The 20,567-nt window shown below is 48.4% G+C and overlaps 1 protein-coding gene across 1 annotated transcript in view; it reads right to left on the reverse strand.

Moving 5' to 3' along the window:
- Positions 1–20,094, reverse strand: part of LOC115481674 (glucose-6-phosphatase-like) — a 63,719-nt gene extending 43,625 nt beyond the window's left edge. The window contains exons 1-2 of the mRNA XM_030220996.1: positions 19,796–20,094; positions 3,564–3,673 (exon numbers count right to left, since the gene is read on the reverse strand). Coding sequence (XP_030076856.1) covers positions 3,564–3,673; positions 19,796–20,013 — 328 coding nt within the window. The 5' untranslated portion in view covers positions 20,014–20,094. The remainder of the gene's footprint in view (positions 1–3,563; positions 3,674–19,795) is intronic.
- Positions 20,095–20,567: the final 473 nt, after the last annotated feature.

Consider the following 20,567-nt stretch of genomic DNA (forward strand, 5'->3'; position numbering starts at 1 on the left):
AACTTCCTGGCATACAGGATTGCCAGACCTGAAGCAACATAGCTTTACCAAAGGCAGATTGTTTCAAATTTCTTTGACTGATCAGAGAACTGGATACAGGAAACACGTTAGATGTAGTCTACTTGAATTTCAGCAAAGCCTTTGACACGGTTCCTCATAGAGGGCTCATAAATAAACTGAGTCAACTGAAATCAGGAGTAAAAGTAGTGGGAAACTTATTGACTAACAGATGACAGAGGGTGGTGATAAATGGAGTTGACTTGAAGGCTGTAGTGTACTAAGGGTGGGGTGGAGGGAGTGGTCTGTCTCGGGTTCAGGCGGCATTCGCGTGGCTGTTGGCTCCGCCAGTTGGCTGCTCCCTTTGATGTTACATCCTGTTCTGGGACAGAGGACCGGTGGAGCTAACAGCTGTGCGACTGCTCCATGCACTCCCAGGTGGTGAGGATGATGCACTTTGTAGGGAGGTGGGTGATACGCTTCGTGGTGGGGGGGTGATGCTTTGGAACTACATTGGTCTACCCCCGCTTTTTCTTTGTGTTGTTGTTAAGAGGGTTGCTTCTGCTTTTTTTTTTTATTTGTGTGCATTAACCAATTCCGACATCTAGGAAGGAATTATATTAATGGCGCTCAAAAATGGATGCCAGAAAAGAGCAGCGGTAAGCACTACTGTATAAAGGGTGTGCACTCTTTATAAACTAGTGCCCAGCACCAGCAAGCTTTGTCAGGGTCTGTTTCTTTCTTGCTCCTGCATGCTGGCCGGGACCTAGATGCATTAACGCAATAACTGGGTACCCTGGGATATTGCATTAATGCAATCATCCAGGTCCTGGCATACAGGAGAAGTCAGACACAGAAGTTAGTACATAAGTATTGCCACACTGGGAAAGACCAACGGTCCATCAAGCCCAGCATCCTGTTTCCAACAGTGGCCAATCCAGATCACAAATACCTGGCAACATCTTAAAAAAGTACAAAAAATTTTATACTGCTTATCCCAGAAATAGTGTATTTTCCCTAAGTCCATTTAATAAAGGTCTATGGACTTTTCCTTTAGGAAGCCGTCCAAACCTTTTTAAAACTCCGCTAAGCTAACTGCCTTTACCATATTCTCTGGCAACGAATTCCAGAGTTTAAATTACAGGTTGAGTGAAGAAAGATTTTCTTTGATTCATTTTAAATGTACTACATTGTAGCTTTATCGCATGCCCCCTAGTCATGCCCCCTAGTCCTAGTATTTTTGGAAAGCGTGAACAGACACTTCACATCTACCCGTTCAACTCCACTCATTATTTTATAGACCTCTATCATATCTCCCCTCAGCCACCTTTTCTCCAAGCTGAAGAGCCCTAGTCGCTTTAGCCTTTCCTCATAGGGAAGTTGTCTGATCCCCTTTATCATTTTCGTCGCCCTTCTCTGCACCTTTTCTAATTCCACTATATCTTTTTTGAGATACGACGACCAGAATTGAACACAATATTCGAAGTGCGGTCGCACCTAATTTTTGTTTTCCATTCCTTTCCTAATAATACCTAACATTCTATTTCCTTTCTTAGCCGCAGCACACTGAGCAGAAGGTTTCAACGTATCACCAACGACGACACCTAGATCACTTTCTTGGTCCGTGACTCCTAACGTGGAACCTTGCATGACGTAGCTATAATTCGGGTTCCTCTTTCCCACATGCATCACTTTTCACTTGCTACATTAAACGTCATCAGCCATTTAGACACCCAGTCTCCCAGTCTCATTAGGTCCTCTTGTAATTTTTCACAATCCTCCTGCGATTTAACGACTTTGAATAACTTTGTGTCATCAGCAAATTTAATTACCTCACTAGTTACTCCCCTCTCTAAGGTCATTTATAAATATGTTAAAAAGCAGCAGTCCCAGCACAGACCCCTGGGGAACCCCACTAACTAACCTTCTCCATTGAGAATACTGACCATTTAACCCTACTCTCTGTTTTCTATCGTTTAACCAGTTTTTAATCCACAATAGAACACTACCTCCTATCCCATGACTCTCCAATTTCCTCTGGAGTCTTTCATGAGGTACTTTGCCAAACGCCTCCTGAAAATCCAGATACACAATATCAACCAGCTCCCCTTTATCCACATGTTTGTTCACCCCTTCAAAGAAATGTAGCAGATTGGTGAGGCATGATTTCCCTTCACTAAATCCATTAATCCATGCTTTTGAATGTGCTCTGTAATTTTGTTCTTAATAATAGTCTCTACCATTTTGCCCAGCACCGACGTCAGACTCACCAGTCTGTAATTTCCCGGTTAATGGAATGGGCTGCAGGAGTGCGGGGTGGGTGCGAGTGAGCGGAGGGCAGCATCACGGTTGCCCAGAAGGGGGGGCCGTCTTGCCCCGGGCCCAGCTGTGTCTCTCAGTGGCCCTGACCAGACTTACGCCTGCTGAAACCTGGTGTAAATCCTGGTGCCAAAGCTGGGCGCACTGATCCATTATTCTATAACACTGCATGCAATATTTTGGAATGCCCCGACCTGCCCATTCCTCCCCCATGGCTACACTCCCTTTTACATTGCACGCTAGATGTGCATTCAAATCCTAATAGATGCCAACTAGTATCGATAATTAAGACATAAGCATCGCCACACTGGGACAGACCAAAGGTCAATCTAGCCCAGCACCCTGTTTCCGACAGTGGCCAATCCAGGTCACAATCATCCGACAAGATCCACAGAGCAAAGCATTTTGTACTGCTTGTCCCAGGAATAGTGGATTTTTCCCTATGTTCCTTTAATAACATTCTATAGCCTTTTCCTTCAGGAAGCCGTCTAAACTCTGCTAAGTTAAATGCCTTAACCACATTCTCCGGCAATGAATTCCAGAGTCCAATTACGTGCTGAATAAATATTTTCTCTTATTTGTTTTAAACTTACTGCACTCCAGCTTCATCGCATTATTCATGGTTAACAGCTCATTAGCCTATTAAGCAGGGGCGGACTGACCATTTGGGCAACCGGGCAGTGCCCGAGGGCCCAGAGGCTCTGCCCGGATGCTGGTGCGCCGCTGGTGATCTCGTGGCCTCATCAGAGGTGGGGAACATGATCTTTCCTGCCCAGCCCGCTGGGCTGTAGCTATTCCCCCCTGCCCAACACCACCATATTTTAAAAATGGCAGCTGAGACTCCCTGCGGAAGTCTTGTGAGACTGTAGAGACCCACGAGTCTACCGCAGGAAGTCTCGGCCGCCATTTTGAAAACATGGCGGCACCAGCAGGTGAGGGAATAGCGGCAGCGCAGCAGGCAAGAACATGCCCCCCTCGCAGAGGCCACCACACAACCAGGACCCCTCAAGTAGGACTGGGGCGGCAAGGGGGGTGTCGAGCAGTGGCTGGGCCCAGACCGTCCTCATTCCCATGGGCCCAAGACCACCCTCAGTCCGCCCCTGTTATTAAGTTACATGCACATCTCGGGAGCTCACCCAAATCTGGCCTCCACATATCGAATCAGCGGGGAGGGGTGGGGGGTGCTTGTGATTGCATTTCTGGCCAGTAATATTTCAGATGATGAACTAATTGTTGCTGTTTCTTACCTGGACCGGTCTCACAGGTGATGGGGAATTGCTCTATGATGGGAGCAGATGTGTTCTTGTAGTAATCCGTGTCATGGACCCACCAATATGGCCTCTGTCCAAACAAAATCCTACCATGGAAAGGGAAGATTAGCCTGAGTTTCAGTGTTCATGGTCTTAAGCCAGCATTCCTTTATCATAGGCTGAAAACACTTGGACGTGCCACGCAGTTCATAGGTATACAATGGACAGTGTGTGGCATTTAGCGTGCTTTAGTAAAAGCACCCCTTAGGCTGATGTAATAAGATGTCCCAAACTTAAAGCATCTTTTCACTCACATTTGAATGCATCTTTTTGTGAATAAACCTTTATTCAGGGTTTAATTGTAAAAACTTAACTAAAAAAAAAGTGTGTTGAAAACATGAGTAAAAATGTATGCTAAAGTTAGTACTCTTCCTACAAATCCCATTTATATTTCAATTTAGTGAGGTGCATGAAGACACCGAAGGCTTCGCTCATGTACTGAAATTTAACTTCCGGGTCAGAGCTGGAGTAAGGTTAATTCACATTCTAGGTTTAATGTTAGTTCTATGGTATTATTCCAGTCTGGTCTTGGATCTGGAGTTCCTGGGTGTGGCTCTCTCAGATCTGTGGTGGATCACCATACTTGTGAACCCCAGGTTCAGGAACATCCTGGCACAATGCCATAGACTAAGACTAAGAACTTCACAAACAGGCTGAAATTATTAGTCAACGTATGTGCAAAAATAATCTCAAGAAAAACAAATTTTGGTTTTATCTCATAAAAACAAATCAGCTTTAATTGCACAAAGCATATATAAGCACTGGCATGTGCTTCAATTACATGAAATTTTTCAACCTGGCTCCTGTATTGCCTACTCTAGAGGAAAGAAATTGTCCAGTCATCTGGTTCACTTTAATTTCTTGTCTAGGGTTACCATATTTTCTCCGAGGACAAGCAGGCTGCTTGTTCTCACTGATGGGTGACGTCCACGGCAGCCCCTCCAATCGGAATCTTCACTAGCAAAAGCCTTTGCTAGCCCTCGCGTGCCGATGCGCACCGCGCATGCGCGGCCGTCTTCCCGCCCGAAACCGGCTCGTGCCGGCCAGTCTTCTTTTGTCCGCGCTCGGTACGGTCGTGTTTCGCCGTTCGTGCCCCGGAAAGCTGACCTCGCGCGTCCTTTTCGACTCGTTTCTTCAGAGAAAGTTTGAGAAGTGTTTCGGGAAGATACTTTTGGTTTTTCCCTTCCCGTATTTCGAGCTTTTCGCCCCGGTAAGTTTTCTTTCGTCGTCGGGGTAGGCCTTAGTTAGGCCTCGGTCGAAATTTTTTTCTCCCTATTTTTGTGGTGCCAATTTTCGCCATTTCGAGTTTTGATCTCGCCGGTGTGATTTTTCCGCCCATGACATCGAAGCCTTCCAGCGGCTTCAAGAAGTGCACCCAGTGCGCCCGGGTAATCTCGCTCACTGACAGGCACGCGTCGTGTCTTCAGTGTCTGGGGGCTGGGCACCGCCCTCAGGCCTGTAGTCTGTGTTCCCTTTTACAAAAGCGGACTCAGGTAGCGAGGTTAGCCCAGTGGAACATTTTGTTCTCGGGCTCTTCGTCGGCATCGGCACCGGGGGTATCGAGTGCATCGACGTCTCCAGCGTCCAGACCTTCATCCTCGGCCGCCAGTGCATCGAGTGTATCGAGGCATCGACCCTCTGCATCGGCGCTGAGACATCGGACGACTGTATCGACGTCGGTGGTACCGGGACCTCGTCTGCTGATGTCGTCGGACGGTGGTGCTTCGTCTGGAGTGCAGGTGAGGGCTGTCCATTCCCCTGCTGGTGGCGGTGAGCCTTCGGGTGGGTCTCCCCCTACCCTGAGGGCTCCTGCGGTACAGCCCCCCCGAGACCGACCCTCTTCGGTCTCGGCCCCGAGGAAGAGACGGTTGGATTCTACGTCCTCCTCGTCGGCGCCGGTGACGTGCTTCGCTCCAAAAAATCGAAGAAGCATCGACACCGGTCCCCTTCCCGTGTCAGCACCGAGAGCTCTGGGTCGCCGAGGGAGTCGGCACCCAGCAGGCATCGGCACCGAGAGGACCGCTCACCCTCTGTCCAAGAGGTGTCGATGCGCTCCACTCTGGACAGCCCGGAACAGCCTCCACGCCCGGAACAGACTCTGACATCGACGCCTGCATCGACCTCCATGCCTTTTTCTGCAGCCGCTCTGAACGAGAGCCTCCGGGCCGTTCTCCCAGAGATCCTGGGAGAGCTGTTGCGCCCTATCCCTCCGGTACCGGGGGTGCTTGCGCCTCCGGTACTGTCGAGCGTGGCGCCGGCTGGTCCATTGCCCGGGGTGAGGTCTCCGGCGTCTGCGGTCGCCTCCCAGGAAGGCTCCCCGACTACGTCGGCGGAGGGAGCTTCGCCGGTGCGGGCGAGGGAGTCTACCTCTCGACGCTCCCACCGTAGCCGTGGTTCCACAGAGTCGAGCCGGGCACGGTTGCAGACACAGGTTCGTGAACTTGTGTCTGACACCGAGGGTGAGGCCTCGTGGGAAGAAGAGGAAGACATCAGATATTTCTCTGACGAGGAGTCTGAGGGTCTTCCTTCTGATCCCACTCCCTCTCCTGAAAGACAGCTTTCTCCTCCCGAGAGTCTGTCTTTCGCTTCCTTTGTCCGGGAGATGTCTACGGCCATCCCCTTCCCGGTGGTTGTGGAGGACGAGCCCAGGGCTGAAATGTTTGAGCTCCTGGACTATCCTTCTCCACCTAAGGAAGCGTCCACAGTACCCATGCATCATGTCCTAAAAAAGACATTGCTGGCGAACTGGACCAAGCCATTAAGTAATCCCCACATCCCCAAGAAGATTGAGTCCCAGTACCGAATCCATGGGGACCCAGAGCTGATGCGCACTCAGTTGCCTCACGACTCTGGAGTTGTGGATTTGGCCCTAAAGAAGGCCAAGAGTTCTAGTGAGCATGCTTCGGCGCCCCTGGGCAAGGACTCTAGAACCTTGGACTCCTTTGGGAGGAAGGCCTACCATTCTTCTATGCTCGTGGCCAAAATTCAGTCCTACCAGCTCTACACGAGCATACACATGCGGAACAATGTGCGGCAGTTGGCGGGCTTGGTGGATGCGCTCCCCCCTGAGCAAGCCAAGCCTTTTCAGGAGGTGGTCAGGCAGCTGAAGGCGTGCAGAAAATTCCTGGCCAGAGGGGTGTATGACACCTTTGATGTTGCGTCCAGGGCCGCTGCTCAAGGTGTGGTGATGCGCAGACTCTCATGGCTGCGTGCCTCCGACCTGGAGAATAGAATCCAGCAGTGGATTGCGGACTTGCCTTGCCGTGCGGATAATATTTTTGGAGAGAAAGTCGAACAGGTGGTAGAGCAGCTCTCCCGCCGGCAGCCTTCAGCCTCTACCTCTACAGGTAGAAGATTTTTTGGGGAAAGGAAGACTGTTCCCTACTCTTCTGGTAAGCGTAGGTACAATCCTCCTTCTCGACAGCCTGCGGCCCAGGCTAAGCCCCAGCGCGCTCGCTCTCGTCAGCAGCGTGCGCCTCAGCAAGGCCCCTCGGCTCCCCAGCAAAAGCAAGGGACGAGCTTTTGACTGGCTCCAGCAGAGCATAGCCGACATCCAAGTGTCAGTGCCGGGCGACCTACCAGTCGGGGGGAGGTTGAAAGCTTTTCACCTAAGGTGGCCTCTCATAACCTCCGATCAGTGGGTTCTCCAAATAGTCTGGCAAGGATACACCCTCAATTTGGCCTCAAAACCTCCAAATTGTCCACCGGGAGCTCAGTCTTACAGCTTCCAGCACAAGCAGGTACTTGCAGAGGAACTCTCCGCCCTTCTCAGCGCCAATGCGGTCGAGCCCGTGCCATCCGGGCAAGAAGGGCTGGGATTCTATTCCAGGTACTTCCTTGTGGAAAAGAAAACAGGGGGGATGCGTCCTATCCTAGACCTAAGGGCCCTGAACAAATATCTGGTCAAAGAAAAATTCAGGATGCTTTCCCTGGGCACCCTTCTCCCCATGATTCAGCAAAACGATTGGCTATGCTCTCTGGACTTAAAGGACGCCTACACGCACATCCCGATACTGCCAGCTCACAGACAGTATCTGCGATTTCAGCTGGGCACACGTCACTTCCAGTACTGTGTGCTACCCTTTGGGCTCGCCTCTGCACCCAGAGTGTTCACAAAGTGCTTGGCTGTAGTAGCGGCGGCACTTCGCAGACTGGGGGTACACGTGTTCCCATATCTCGACGATTGGCTGGTGAAGAACACATCCGAGGCAGGAGCCCTGCAGTCCATGCAGATGACTATTCGCCTCCTGGAGCTACTGGGGTTTGTGATAAATTACCCAAAGTCCCATCTTCTCCCAGTGCAGAAACTCGAATTCATAGGAGCTCTGCTGGATTCTCGGACGGCTCGCGCCTATCTCCCAGAGGCGAGAGCCAACAACTTGTTGTCCCTCGTCTCGCGGGTGCGAGCGTCCCAGCAGATCACAGCTCGGCAGATGTTGAGATTGCTGGGCCACATGGCCTCCACAGTTCATGTGACTCCCATGGCCCGCCTTCACATGAGATCTGCTCAATGGACCCTAGCTTCCCAGTGGTTTCAGGCTGCTGGGGATCTAGAAGACGTGATCCACCTGTCCACGAGTTTTCTCGAATCCCTGTATTGGTGGACGATTTGGTCCAATTTGACTCGGGGACGTCCTTTCCAAATTCCTCAGCCACAAAAAGTGCTGACAACGGATGCGTCTCTCCTGGGATGGGGAGCTCATGTCGATGGACTTCACACCCAAGGAAGCTGGTCCCTCCAGGAACGCGATCTGCAGATCAATCTTCTGGAGTTACGAGCGATCTGGAATGCTCTGAAGGCTTTCAGAGATCGGCTGTCCCACCAAATTATCCAAATTCAGACAGACAACCAGGTTGCCATGTACTACGTCAACAAGCAGGGGGGCACCGGATCTCGCCCCCTGTGTCAGGAAGCCGTCAGCATGTGGCTCTGGGCTCGCCGTCAAGGCATGGTGCTCCAAGCCACATATCTGGCAGGCGTAAACAACAGTCTGGCCGACAGGTTGAGCAGGATTATGCAACCTCACGAGTGGTCGCTCAATTCCCGCGTAGTGCGACAGATCTTCCAGGTGTGGGGCACCCCCTTGGTAGATTTCTTCACATCTCGAGCCAACCACAAAGTCCCTCAGTTCTGTTCCAGGCTTCAGGCCCACGGCAGACTGGCATCGGATGCCTTCCTCCTGGACTGGGGGGAGGGTCTGCTGTATGCTTATCCTCCCATACCTCTGGTGGGGAAGACTTTGTTGAAACTCAAGCAAGACCGAGGCACCATGATTCTGATTGCTCCTTTTTGGCCGCGTCAGATCTGGTTCCCTCTTCTTCTGGAGTTGTCCTCCGAAGAACCATGGAGATTGGAGTGTTTTCCGACCCTCATCACGCAGGACGAAGGGGCGCTTCTGCATCCCAACCTCCGGTCCCTGGCTCTCACGGCCTGGATGTTGAGAGCGTAGACTTTGCCTCTTTGGGTCTGTCAGAGGGTGTCTCCCGCATCTTGCTTGCTTCCAGGAAAGATTCCACTAAGAGGAGTTACTTCTTTCTATGGAGGAGGTTTGCCATCTGGTGTGACAGCAAGGCCCTAGATCCTCGCTCTTGTCCTACACAGACCCTGCTTGAATACCTTCTGCACTTGTCTGAGTCTGGTCTCAAGACCAACTCTGTAAGGGTTCACCTTAGTGCAATCAGTGCATACCATTACCGTGTGGAAGGTAAGCCGATCTCAGGACAGCCTTTAGTTGTTCGCTTCATGAGAGGTTTGCTTTTGTCAAAGCCCCCTGTCAAGCCTCCTACAGTGTCATGGGATCTCAATGTCGTTCTCACCCAGCTGATGAAACCTCCTTTTGAGCCACTGGATTCCTGCCATCTGAAGTACTTGACCTGGAAGGTCATTTTCTTGGTGGCAGTTACTTCAGCTCGTAGAGTCAGTGAGCTTCAGGCCCTGGTAGCCCAGGCCCCTTACACCAAATTTCATCATAACAGAGTAGTCCTCCGCACTCACCCTAAGTTCTTGCCAAAGGTTGTGTCGGAGTTCCATCTGAACCAGTCAATTGTCTTGCCAACATTCTTTCCCCGTCCTCATTCCTGCCCTGCTGAACGTCAGCTGCACACATTGGACTGCAAGAGAGCATTGGCCTTCTATCTGGAGCGGACACAGCCCAACAGACAGTCCGCCCAATTGTTTGTTTCTTTTGATCCCAACAGGAGGGGAGTGGCTGTGGGAAAACGCACCATATCCAATTGGCTAGCAGATTGCATTTCCTTCACTTACGCCCAGGCTGGGCTGGCTCTTGAGGGTCATGTCACGGCTCATAATGTTAGAGCCATGGCAGCGTCGGTAGCCCACTTGAAGTCAGCCACTATTGAAGAGATTTGCAAAGCTGCGACGTGGTCATCTGTCCACACATTCACATCTCATTACTGCCTGCAGCAGGATACCCGACGCGACAGTCGGTTCGGGCAGTCAGTGCTTCAGAATCTGTTCGGGGTTTAGAATCCAACTCCACCCCCCTAGGCCCATGTTTTATTCTGTTCTAGGCTACACTCTCAGTTAGTTGGTAAATTTTTTAGGTCAATCTCAGTTATGTCCTCGCCGTTGCGAGGCCCAATTGACCATGGTTGTTGTTTTGAGTGAGTCTGGGGGCTAGGGATACCCCATCAGTGAGAACAAGCAGCCTGCTTGTCCTCGGAGAAAGCGAATGCTACATACCTGTAGAAGGTATTCTCCGAGGACAGCAGGCTGATTGTTCTCACAAACCCGCCCGCCTCCCCTTTGGAGTTGTGTCTTCCCTAGTCTTTGTCTTGCTACATATGAGACTGGCCGGCACGAGCCGGTTTCGGGCGGGAAGACGGCCGCGCATGCGCGGTGTGCATCGGCACGCGAGGGCTAGCAAAGGCTTTTGCTAGTGAAGATTCCGATTGGAGGGGCTGCCGTGGACGTCACCCATCAGTGATAACAATCAGCCTGCTGTCCTCGGAGAATACCTTCTACAGGTATGTAGCATTCGCTTTGTCCCCCAAAAAGGAGGACACATGCCCCGCCCCCCACCACACACCCCACCTCGCTCCCTTTCATGCCCTTGCTCCGCCCCCTATCACATTTCCCCCTCCCCCATCACACACCCTGTCACCCCCCCCTCCCCCTCCCCGTCACCCCCTCCCCTTACCTTACTACTGCCCTGGTGGTCTAGTGACCTCTTCGGGGCAAGAAAGAGCCCCTTCTTTCTTGCCCGGAGCGCTGCCCTGCATGCATCCTTCCATCCTGTTGGTGATCTCGGCGCCGATTCAAAATGGCCACCGAGAGTTGAAGTCTCACGAGGTCAATTCAACTCTCGGCGGCCATTTTGAATCGGCACCGAGATCACCAACAGGAAGGATGCATGCAGGGCCGCGCTCCGGGCAGGAAAGAGGAAGAGGCTCTTTCCTGCCTCGAAGGCGGAAAAGGTCACTAGACTACCAGAGCAGTCGTAACTAAGGGGAGGGGAGGCTAGCAATCTGCCCGTTTGTCCGGATTTCTGGACAAACGGGCAGGCTGGTGGGCGGGCCGTCATAGGACCAGATGACCTCCCCAGTGGTCACCAACACCCTCCCACACTAAAAAAATAAAAATAAAAACGTTTTTTGCCAGCTTGTATGCTAGCCTCAAATGTCATACCCAGCTCCCTGTCTGCAGTATGCAAGTCCCTGGAGCAGTTTTTAATGCAGGCAGACCCCCCCCCTACCTGTTACACTTGTGGTGCTAAGGAGCCCTCCAACCCCCCCCCCCCCCAAAACCCACTGTACCCACATGTAGGTGCCCCCCTTCACCCATAAAGGTTATGGTATTGATGTAGAGTTGTGGGGAGTGGGTTTGGGGGGGATTTGGGGGGGGGGCTCAGCACCCAAGGTAAGGGAGCTATGCACCTGGGAGCTTTTTTTGTATTTTTTTAAATTTTTAGAAGTGCCCCCTAGGGTGCCCGGTTGGTGTCCTGGCATGTCAGACCAGTGCACTACAAATGCTGGCTCCTCCCATGACCAAATGCCTTGGATTTCGCCGGGATTGAGATGGCTGGCATTTTTTCCATTATCGCTGAAAAACAAAACTGGCGATCTCAAACCCGGCAAACTGTGGCATTTGGCTGGGCTAAACCGTATTATTGAAAGAAAAGATGTCCGATCATTTTTATCGATAATACGGTTCCGGCCAGCTTTTGCGCCGCGGCCAAAATAGTTCGCCGGCGACATTCGATTATGCCTCTCTAGGTTTCCTTAAGTTACACCAACAGGTTTTATTTATTTTTGTTTGGACACACACTAACGTTAGTATTTTAATTAAAATTGTATTTTCACAAAAAAACGGGGAAACACACAAAGAGAGTAAAAATTGATGTATGGAGCTTGTTAGTGTTAGTGAGCCACTTTGCAGCCAGACTCACTAAGATCAGCTCGGCTGTGGGAACAGCCCATATTGAACTCTCTGTGTACTCCTTCACTAAGTATCAATCACTAATTAAAAGTCTTAAAGCAATGTTCTGGTGTATGCCCTTACATTGCTGTTGAGATCATTGTTGGATTTCTTTTTTACATAGACTAGCAGCAGAAATTATCCAGAGTTAGACTTTCAAGCCTGAAATCCAGGTTAAGCACTGGCAGGGCCACCGAGAGACTGAGCCGCCTGCCCAAAGTACCTTGGCTGACCCCGCCAGCTGCAGGCAGCACGGCTTCTTCCTCTGCCCAGCATTGCCTGCCCCTGTGGCTGCTTTCCTCTGGTCGCACATGCTCAGTCTCAAAACTGAGCACGCGTAGCCTGAGGGCTCAGCAGCTGCTAGGTAGGCAATGCGAGGGGGGCCCGGTGCCGGAGTTTTCTCTCTCCTGCTCCTGTCGGGACACGATCACCTGGGTCCCGTCAGGAGCAGGAGAGAGAGAGAGAGAGACCGGAGAATTTTGCCCCCCCCCCCCCCATGCCCCTCCTCTCAGTGGCTATGAGCACTGGGATACCCAAGTCAGGATCCCTGAGGCAGAGGGACTCTGGCCCAGGACCTGCCAAACCCACTCACTAATCCATCCTCCACCCACTTACCTAATTACTACACTCATCCACTACCTCATTCTCAGCACACATTACTTATCCTTACTCAGCTAGCCACTCCCTCTTCCACTCAGTATCTAGATTTGTAAATGGGTGGCTACCTCACTAAAGGCACTTCCTCTTCTCTGTGTGCTAACTAAAAGAAGGAACAGTCATTCTTCTGTAACAGTTTACCCATAAACATGCACCACTTTAGGAAATACCCAATACATTTTACAGGCTTAAAACATACTGTTCTGTCACAAGCACCCTATGATCCCATTCCTTCCTTGTTTTTAAGCACCACATTGATATACTTGGCCCTTTCTATGGTTGCAACTAGTCTATCCTGAGGCCTACTGTCACCATCTTGGAAAGTGGCTATCATAAATTCCAGTGAAGAACAATATTCAAACCCTATTCTACCTGCTCTAGCTATTGTCCTATCACCAATCTACCATTTCAGGAAGACATTACCAAAAAAAATGCTCAGATTGCTGATTTTGTGTACAAGACAATGTCTTGCACCCAAACCAGACTGTATTTAGGCAATATCAGTGCACTGAAACATTTCTTATCAGATTAACAACATATTGTCACAATCTCAGGTTCAAAACATACAGTTACTATAACATGAGCCCTTACGCTACTGTCGAGGAGCGGCAGCAGCAGGCAGAAACCCCCAGCAGGGACTGGGCAAACAAGCAAGGCTGGAGCTGGAATCTTGGAATGGACTTGGCCAGAATGACAGGACAGGAACTGCGGCTGTAGGCAGACAATGCTGGAACCACAGGACTGGGATAACAGGAGGCAAACAGGACTGGAGCAGCTCCGGGTTTCACCCGCTCTGACCGCCGTTCCCCAGGGTGGCCTCCAGGACTTACAGGATGGAGCTGGACTGGGTCAGGATTCAAAGACAGACTAGGCAGACAGGGCATACATAAAGGCTTGGCAGAAGCAGGGTTCAGGATATGCATACAAGCTTGGCAGAAGCAGGGCTTTAGGAAATCATACAAGCTTGGCAAGAGCAGGGTTCAGGATATCCATACAAACTTGGCAGGAGCAGGGGTTTAGGATATTCACACAAGCTGGGCAGATGCAGGATTCCAAACAGAGGGAAGACAGCTGAAAGCAGGGTAGAACAGGAGCAGACCACCTGCACAGCAGAGAACTAATTAGGGACAATGCTGGCTACTACACTCAGAATGACAGACCAGGGCTCCACACACAGGCAACAGAACAGAACCAAGACTGAAGGCTGACATGCCACCCCAAACAGGGACACGTAGGCACAGACACAAGAACCAAGGCTGAAGGCTGCCAGGCATCCACAAACAGGAACACAGACAGTGAACAAGGCAAACAGAAGAACTGGAAGTCCACAGACAAGCGCAAGACAAAGCAGAAGGGCAAGAACCCACAGAACAAGGCTAGGTAAACCGTGCAACAGCACACCGACTAACGACGACCCTTGGCAATGCAAAGGCCCTGAATGCAAGTACACCACTTCCTTATAAAGACTCTCACTAATGATGTCACCTACTGCAGGACAGGAGCAGGGAACACACTGACACCAAAGAGAGCCTTGGAATACACAGAAAGTGAGCACACAGGAAAGACAGACAGGAGCGATCTTGGAAGTTGAACATCAGGAAATAAGGTGAGTAAAAGAGGAGTCACGACCACAGTCGTGACAGTACCTCCCCCTCAAGGCTCCCATGGTCCCCATGGGAGATTCAAATTTCCAAGGATAACTGTGGTGAAACCTCCTGATGGGTTTCAAAACACGAAGATGGATCACTGGACTGGAAGTAACAAGGAAATCTGGAACTTGGACAGGAGTGGCTCTTGTAAACAGGAGGCTCTTTCGAACAGCTGCTAGGCAGGATCAGAGTCTCAAAAGGAGCCCTCCCCTGAGGGAATCCACAACTCCCTTGACCTCCTGGCATATCAATTGTATAATTATGGTACAGCCAGAGACCCCCCCACTGGAATGGTGGCGGGCCCAGTCATAGAGCTCAGGCTATTACAGACCTTGGCTGAGTCAGAAATCTGATGGCTGACATAACTGGGAGCTTACTGGAAAAGTATGGCCTAGTTTGTAGCCCAGATTGAGGCCTAAATAAGCTAAATTAGGAAATGTTAGGTCAATAGATATGAAAATGGAGGATTTCAGCACAAAATGGAAGCCGTGTCTGTTGCAAAGTGGAATTTTCTCTAATGTAAGTTAGGAAAAAACAAGTTGAGAAATGAGACTTTCCTGTGAGCAGGATTGTGGTCAGCCATGGTGTGAGAAAGGAAAGGTGTAGCTGGATGCAGGGTCTTGCTTAAGATTTGTGGTCAAGCGAGCTAAAGACAAAACCATGTTAGCAAGATAGAAGCTACTCATTAGCATGAGCCAATCAGTGACAACCATGACATTAGCATAGATCCAATCAGGTATATCTACTGTCATATTATCCATATCCTGAGGGCACCTATAAAAATCAGGGTATTTCCTGGTTTAAGTTAGAGAGAAAAGGGTTGCCACTCTCTCTCTCCAAGGGAAACCAATGTGTCCAGCAGAATTGACAAATTACCTAATTGCTTTCCCTTGTAAAACCTCTAATTGGTAAAAGAAATTATAAAAGATTAGGAACTAATTAACACCTGTTTGCAGCTGGATTATTATATTCCTATAACTAATTGATTGTACGTGCCTGTTGTCAATCACTGATTTGACTTGTATCTTGGTAAATAAACTCCTCATCCCAAATGATGATTTGTGGGCTTCACTTAATGATGAAAGGCTGTAAGTATAAATGCTTTTGCTGTATCAGGCTATCTTTCGCTGCATTGTATAACCTGTAGCCTAAATCCAGTTTGTCATAAGGCTGGTATCTTTTCCTTAGACCTAACGTCTCCCTTAGTGGCAATTCCTTTTAGAACTTCACAACTCCTTGATTACCCCAGTACTAGTGCTATTTAGAGATGGAGTCAGATTTAAGGTCACTCCAGCCTTCTTGGGGGTCTCTGAACCCCTAAATTTACAACACAATGTAGTGACAGGAACAGATCTAGAGCCAATACCCAAGCTAAAATCAGAGGCTGGACAAAAACTCGAACTGAACTCAAGAGCTGGACTGGGACTGGCATCAGAGTCCTGACGGGAACTAAAAGTCTGAACAGGAACTGAACCGGGACTGGAACCCGGACGGGAATCAAGAGCCAAAAAGGTGCTGGGACCCAGACTGCAATCAGGAACCAAACCGGGGCTGGACCCCGGACTAGAATCAACCTCTTGACTGGAACTGGAACTCGGAGCGGAATCAACCTCTAGGCTAGAACTGGAACTCGGAGCGGACTCAGCAGCTTGGCTGGAACTGGAACGGAGTGGACTCAGCAGCTTGGCAGGAGCTGGAACTTGGAGTAGACTCAAGCAGCTTGACTAGAGCTGGAACTCAGCGTGGATTCAGCAGCTTGGCTGGAACTGGAACTCAGAGTAGACAGCTGAGGCTAGAACTCAGAAGGCTCCACGACCCCTGCATATGAGCCCTGTACTCGGGACTACCACAACGCCTTCTTTCAGTGTCAGTTTCAGGAGTATACCGCAGGGCTGGATCCAAGGAAAGTCTGCAGCATCTTGACTTTGACCATGTCACCCTTCTTCTTAAATGTGTCCACTGGTTACCGATTACCCATAGGCTTACCTATAAAATCATCTTTACAATTCGCCAAACATGACTAATTCTTTCTTGACCGGCTCCTGATCCTATGCTCATAACTTCCACGTCCTACAACAAAACCATCTAATTATCTCCACTTCTAGACAAATAATTTATGACTCTACCCATCGCTACATTTTCTTCATAATTGACCCTGCCCTATGGCATGCATTGCCTTCCTCATTTCATCTGGAAACCTCTCTAGACAAATTTAAAGCCACCCTTAAGACCTTTTTATTTAAAGATGCATTTGATTGATGGATTCCACATCTCTCCAGTACTCTAGATATTTGAGATGCAACTTTCTGCCTTCAGAGTCAAGTGAAAAATATTTCCCGGTGCCAGCCTGCAGAATACAGTTTTCCCCCTCTCCTTCCTTGCTTTATCCCCCTCTTTAATATTGATTATTGTATTTCTATTTCCTCATCCCTTTCCTATCTACCTTCCCTAGTTCTCTCGAACTATACTTCTTTTAATTTTGTAAACCACAGATGCTCTTTGATGGGTGGAATATCAAGTGTCTAATAAACTGCAAGATGTGAGGAGATGGAATTGCTGTATGAGACCTAATGCACATGTGTTGAGCATCAGATGGTTGTTGTGGTGAGGTGGTTAGCTTAGTGGGGTTTTAAAAAGGTCTGGATGGCTTTCTAAATGAAAAGTCCATAGACCATTATTAAATTGACTTGGGGAAAATCCACTGCTATTACTGGGATAAGCAGCAAAAAATGTATTGAACTTTTTCAGGATCTTGCCAGGTATTTGTGACCTGGATTGGTCACTGTTGGAAATGGAATGCTGGGCTTGAAGGACCTTTGATCTGTCCCAATGTGGCAGTACTTATTCATTTGGATTTTGCTCACACCTTTTTCATTAGTAGTGCAAGTTGAGTTACATTCAGGTACTCTGGATATTTCTCTCTCTTAGGAGGGCTCACAATCTAAGTTTGTAGCTGACGCAATGGAGGGTTAAGTGACTTGCCCAAGATCACAAGGAGCAGGAGCAGAATTTGAACTGGCAACCTCTGGATTGCAAGACTGATGCTCTAACCACTAGGCCACTCCTCCACTTATTATTCTTGCCTTATTACTCCACTTATGTACTTATTTGGATGAGCCAGGAGTTGTTACATAACATCTGATGGTAAAATTTTCTTCCACTAGAATTTCGATTAAAGGTAAAGACTTTTTTTTAAACAAGCTTTTTAATTAGGTCGAGCAATATTAGGGTCATTCCCTGTCTTAAGAACTCTGTTACATTTATTATGCTCTGTTTTAAGAATCAATCATTCCTTAATTGTACTGTTAATTATTGATAACTGGATAATTTTTGTTTTCATTTTTATTTCCCCGCCTCTCATTTCTCTTATATGTGTACTTTTAAAATTTAAGTCCTGTCTGTTTTTACATTTTATATTTATTTATACTCAAGTATAACCACTTTTATATGACAAAATAACATAAATTAATAAATAAAAGCTGAGGATTGTTACATGGGAACTGTTGGTCTAAGGGATGGTACCTGAGGAGTTGCCTTTGTAAATGTGATGCATATGTATATGATGTATTGAACTATGTTCCAGTTCGGTGAGTAATACACGATAAAATACATTTGCACCTTGATCTGCATCTGGATGAGCTGAGTGTCATGATGGAAAACCTGATTTGATATGTTGAATGTTGCTCACTTGATCTGAGTTCTGATAAAGTGGGTGGGAGGGTGGGTTATATTAGATGAGAGTTGTTCCCGGAGGCCCAGTGAGAAGAGCTGAATGTTTAGAATTAATCCAAGCTGAACTCTAACCTAGTGACTTATGTCCTATTTATTCCAGACAGCTGGACAAAGGGGCATCAAAGCTCCCACTCGCCTACTCATGTTTGGTTTTGAATGAAGAGATAAAACCGCATGCCAGGAATCTTTGGACTGAGGAGGCTGTTGTAAGAGTTGGTTACAGCTTTCAGCATATTAGCAAACTTTCACAAGTCACAAATGTCCCTGGAGACTTTTCTTGGCCTAATTTGTCAGCCATTCTGCAGGGCCTTTGACTGTTACTTTTTCAAGTGGTATCATTACTAGAACAAAGTCAATGTGTTCAAAACTGGATGTCCCAGTGCTGCTGTCTTATTCAATTGTTTTCTTTTACTTCACTGCATGGATTTCAAACTAGTTTTTTTATTTATTTTATTTATTAGGCTTTATTTACCACTTTTTTTAAGAAATTCACCCATGCTGTTTCCTACTCTTGTTTAAGAGTGGAACTCTTCAAGGCTGGTACAAGGGTTTTAATCCTTAGCAAACCTTCAACCTTGTTTCAGTGCCACTTAACCGGACAGTGCCGCTGAAAATGGCCACTTAGTTCCCAAGCCGAAACCAGGTATTATGGGGTGTTCCGGTGGCAGAGGTGGCACTTAACCAGTTCAGAGCCTATTTCCAGCTAAGATAACCCTATTTATAAATAGGATGCATAAAACACAGTCCTGTCTTTATGTGGGTCTTAACCAGCTATATTTTTGCTGGCTCCGTGTACCCGGAAATTCAATCCGGATTTTGGAGATGACAAACACTGAATTTCGGGCCCTGTGTTCTTAGCTGCCTAAGGCCTGCTTTAAGGTAATAGTTGATTCCTAAGTTATCTGCGAATTCCCCTTGAAATCACACAGCTTTAATTTATCCTGGTACATAAGAGTTAAAAATAACTACAAATTTTCTTTACCTTTTTGTTATCAAGGACAAAGAAACAGAAAGTGATGGCCGGTAAAGACTAGAGGTCACAACTGCTAGGTTTGCTTAGGAGCAGCGAGGGGCAGGGCGTGTGAGATTCACTCCTACCCTAAGGAGCACTAGGCTATCAGGGGACTGCTAGGGCTCGTGGGGGTACAGGAGGGAGTTTTGAATGGTGCTTAGGGGAGCAGGAGGGAGGATAAGATGGTACTTGGGTACAGGAGGGGGAATCAGATGATCCTTGGGGAAGCAGGAGGCGGGACATATGGAGTCTGCATATGCATTTCCTGGCTGATATTCAACCAGGACCAGTATAAATACCTTGTTCCATGCTTTCTTCAATTCTGATACTTTCTTTGTCTCCACCACCTCCAATCAGAAATATTTTCCTTAGATTATTTCTGACTCTGCCTCCTTTCACCCCCATCCTATAACCTCTTGTTCCAGAGCCTCCTTTCAATTGAAAAAGGCCTGAGTCCTTGATTTTATATGTTGGAAGGTGCGCAAATCTAGGTTGCCATATATAGAATTCAGGAGATATTGTCTGCCCTTTTATTAAGGGGTATTTTCAGGTCATCATTTAAAATGTTTATTTAGCAAAGATTATCTGAAGGATGACCAGATGAAGCTGCTGTGAAGTGGCTAGTTTATCTTCCCTTCCTCCACATATCCCCACCCCCTACATGCACACTTACCCAACTCACCATTTAAAGACCAGGTTCAGCCAGTCGCCAATCACTGCCACCCAGATGAGTTTGATGCCCACCGCCTCACAGAGGTGGAACCAGATGGGGAAGAAGATACAGAAGGTGCTTCGGAGGTCTGCTGCAAAGGAGACAAACATGAACCAGTCCTGGGAGGAGTTGTAGCGCGTCTGGAGGTATTGCACCATCTGGACTCCTGAGTCATGGAGAAGGTCCATCCTGGCCCTCCAGCTTCTTCTTCAGCTGAGCAGCACCTTGCAACCAGCTCACATCACTGGACTGATCCAGCACTGAGGGCTTCTGCCCTTTGCTCTCAGTTTTATATTTCCTGATTCCTCCTAGGTCAGTCACCCATTTGATCTTTGATACTCCAAAAGCTGCTGGGGGACAAAAAATATTGACAGAGGAACAGGTCTGCAGTAAATCAGTTGTAGCAATCAGTAGGTTTTATTTTGTACTCACTAAATTTTTCTTCCTTGTTTTTATTCTAAAAGTCAAGCAATACAAAGAGAAGCAAAATGTGCCGCAAAGTAACATAGTAGATGACGGCAGAAAAAGACCTGCACGGTCCATCCAGTCTGCCCAACAAGATAAACTAATATGTGCCACTTTTTGTGTATACCTTACCTTGATTTGTACCTGTCTTTTTCAGGGCACAGATCGTATAAGTCTGCCTAGCACTATCCCCGCCTCCCACTACTGGCTCTGCCACCCAATCTCGACCCAATCTGTGCCGTATGCAATTCACAAAACTAGGGTGCACTTAGGGGGT

This window comes from Microcaecilia unicolor, chromosome 12 (genome assembly GCF_901765095.1).
Source record: "Microcaecilia unicolor chromosome 12, aMicUni1.1, whole genome shotgun sequence".
NCBI classification, from domain to species: domain Eukaryota; kingdom Metazoa; phylum Chordata; class Amphibia; order Gymnophiona; family Siphonopidae; genus Microcaecilia; species Microcaecilia unicolor.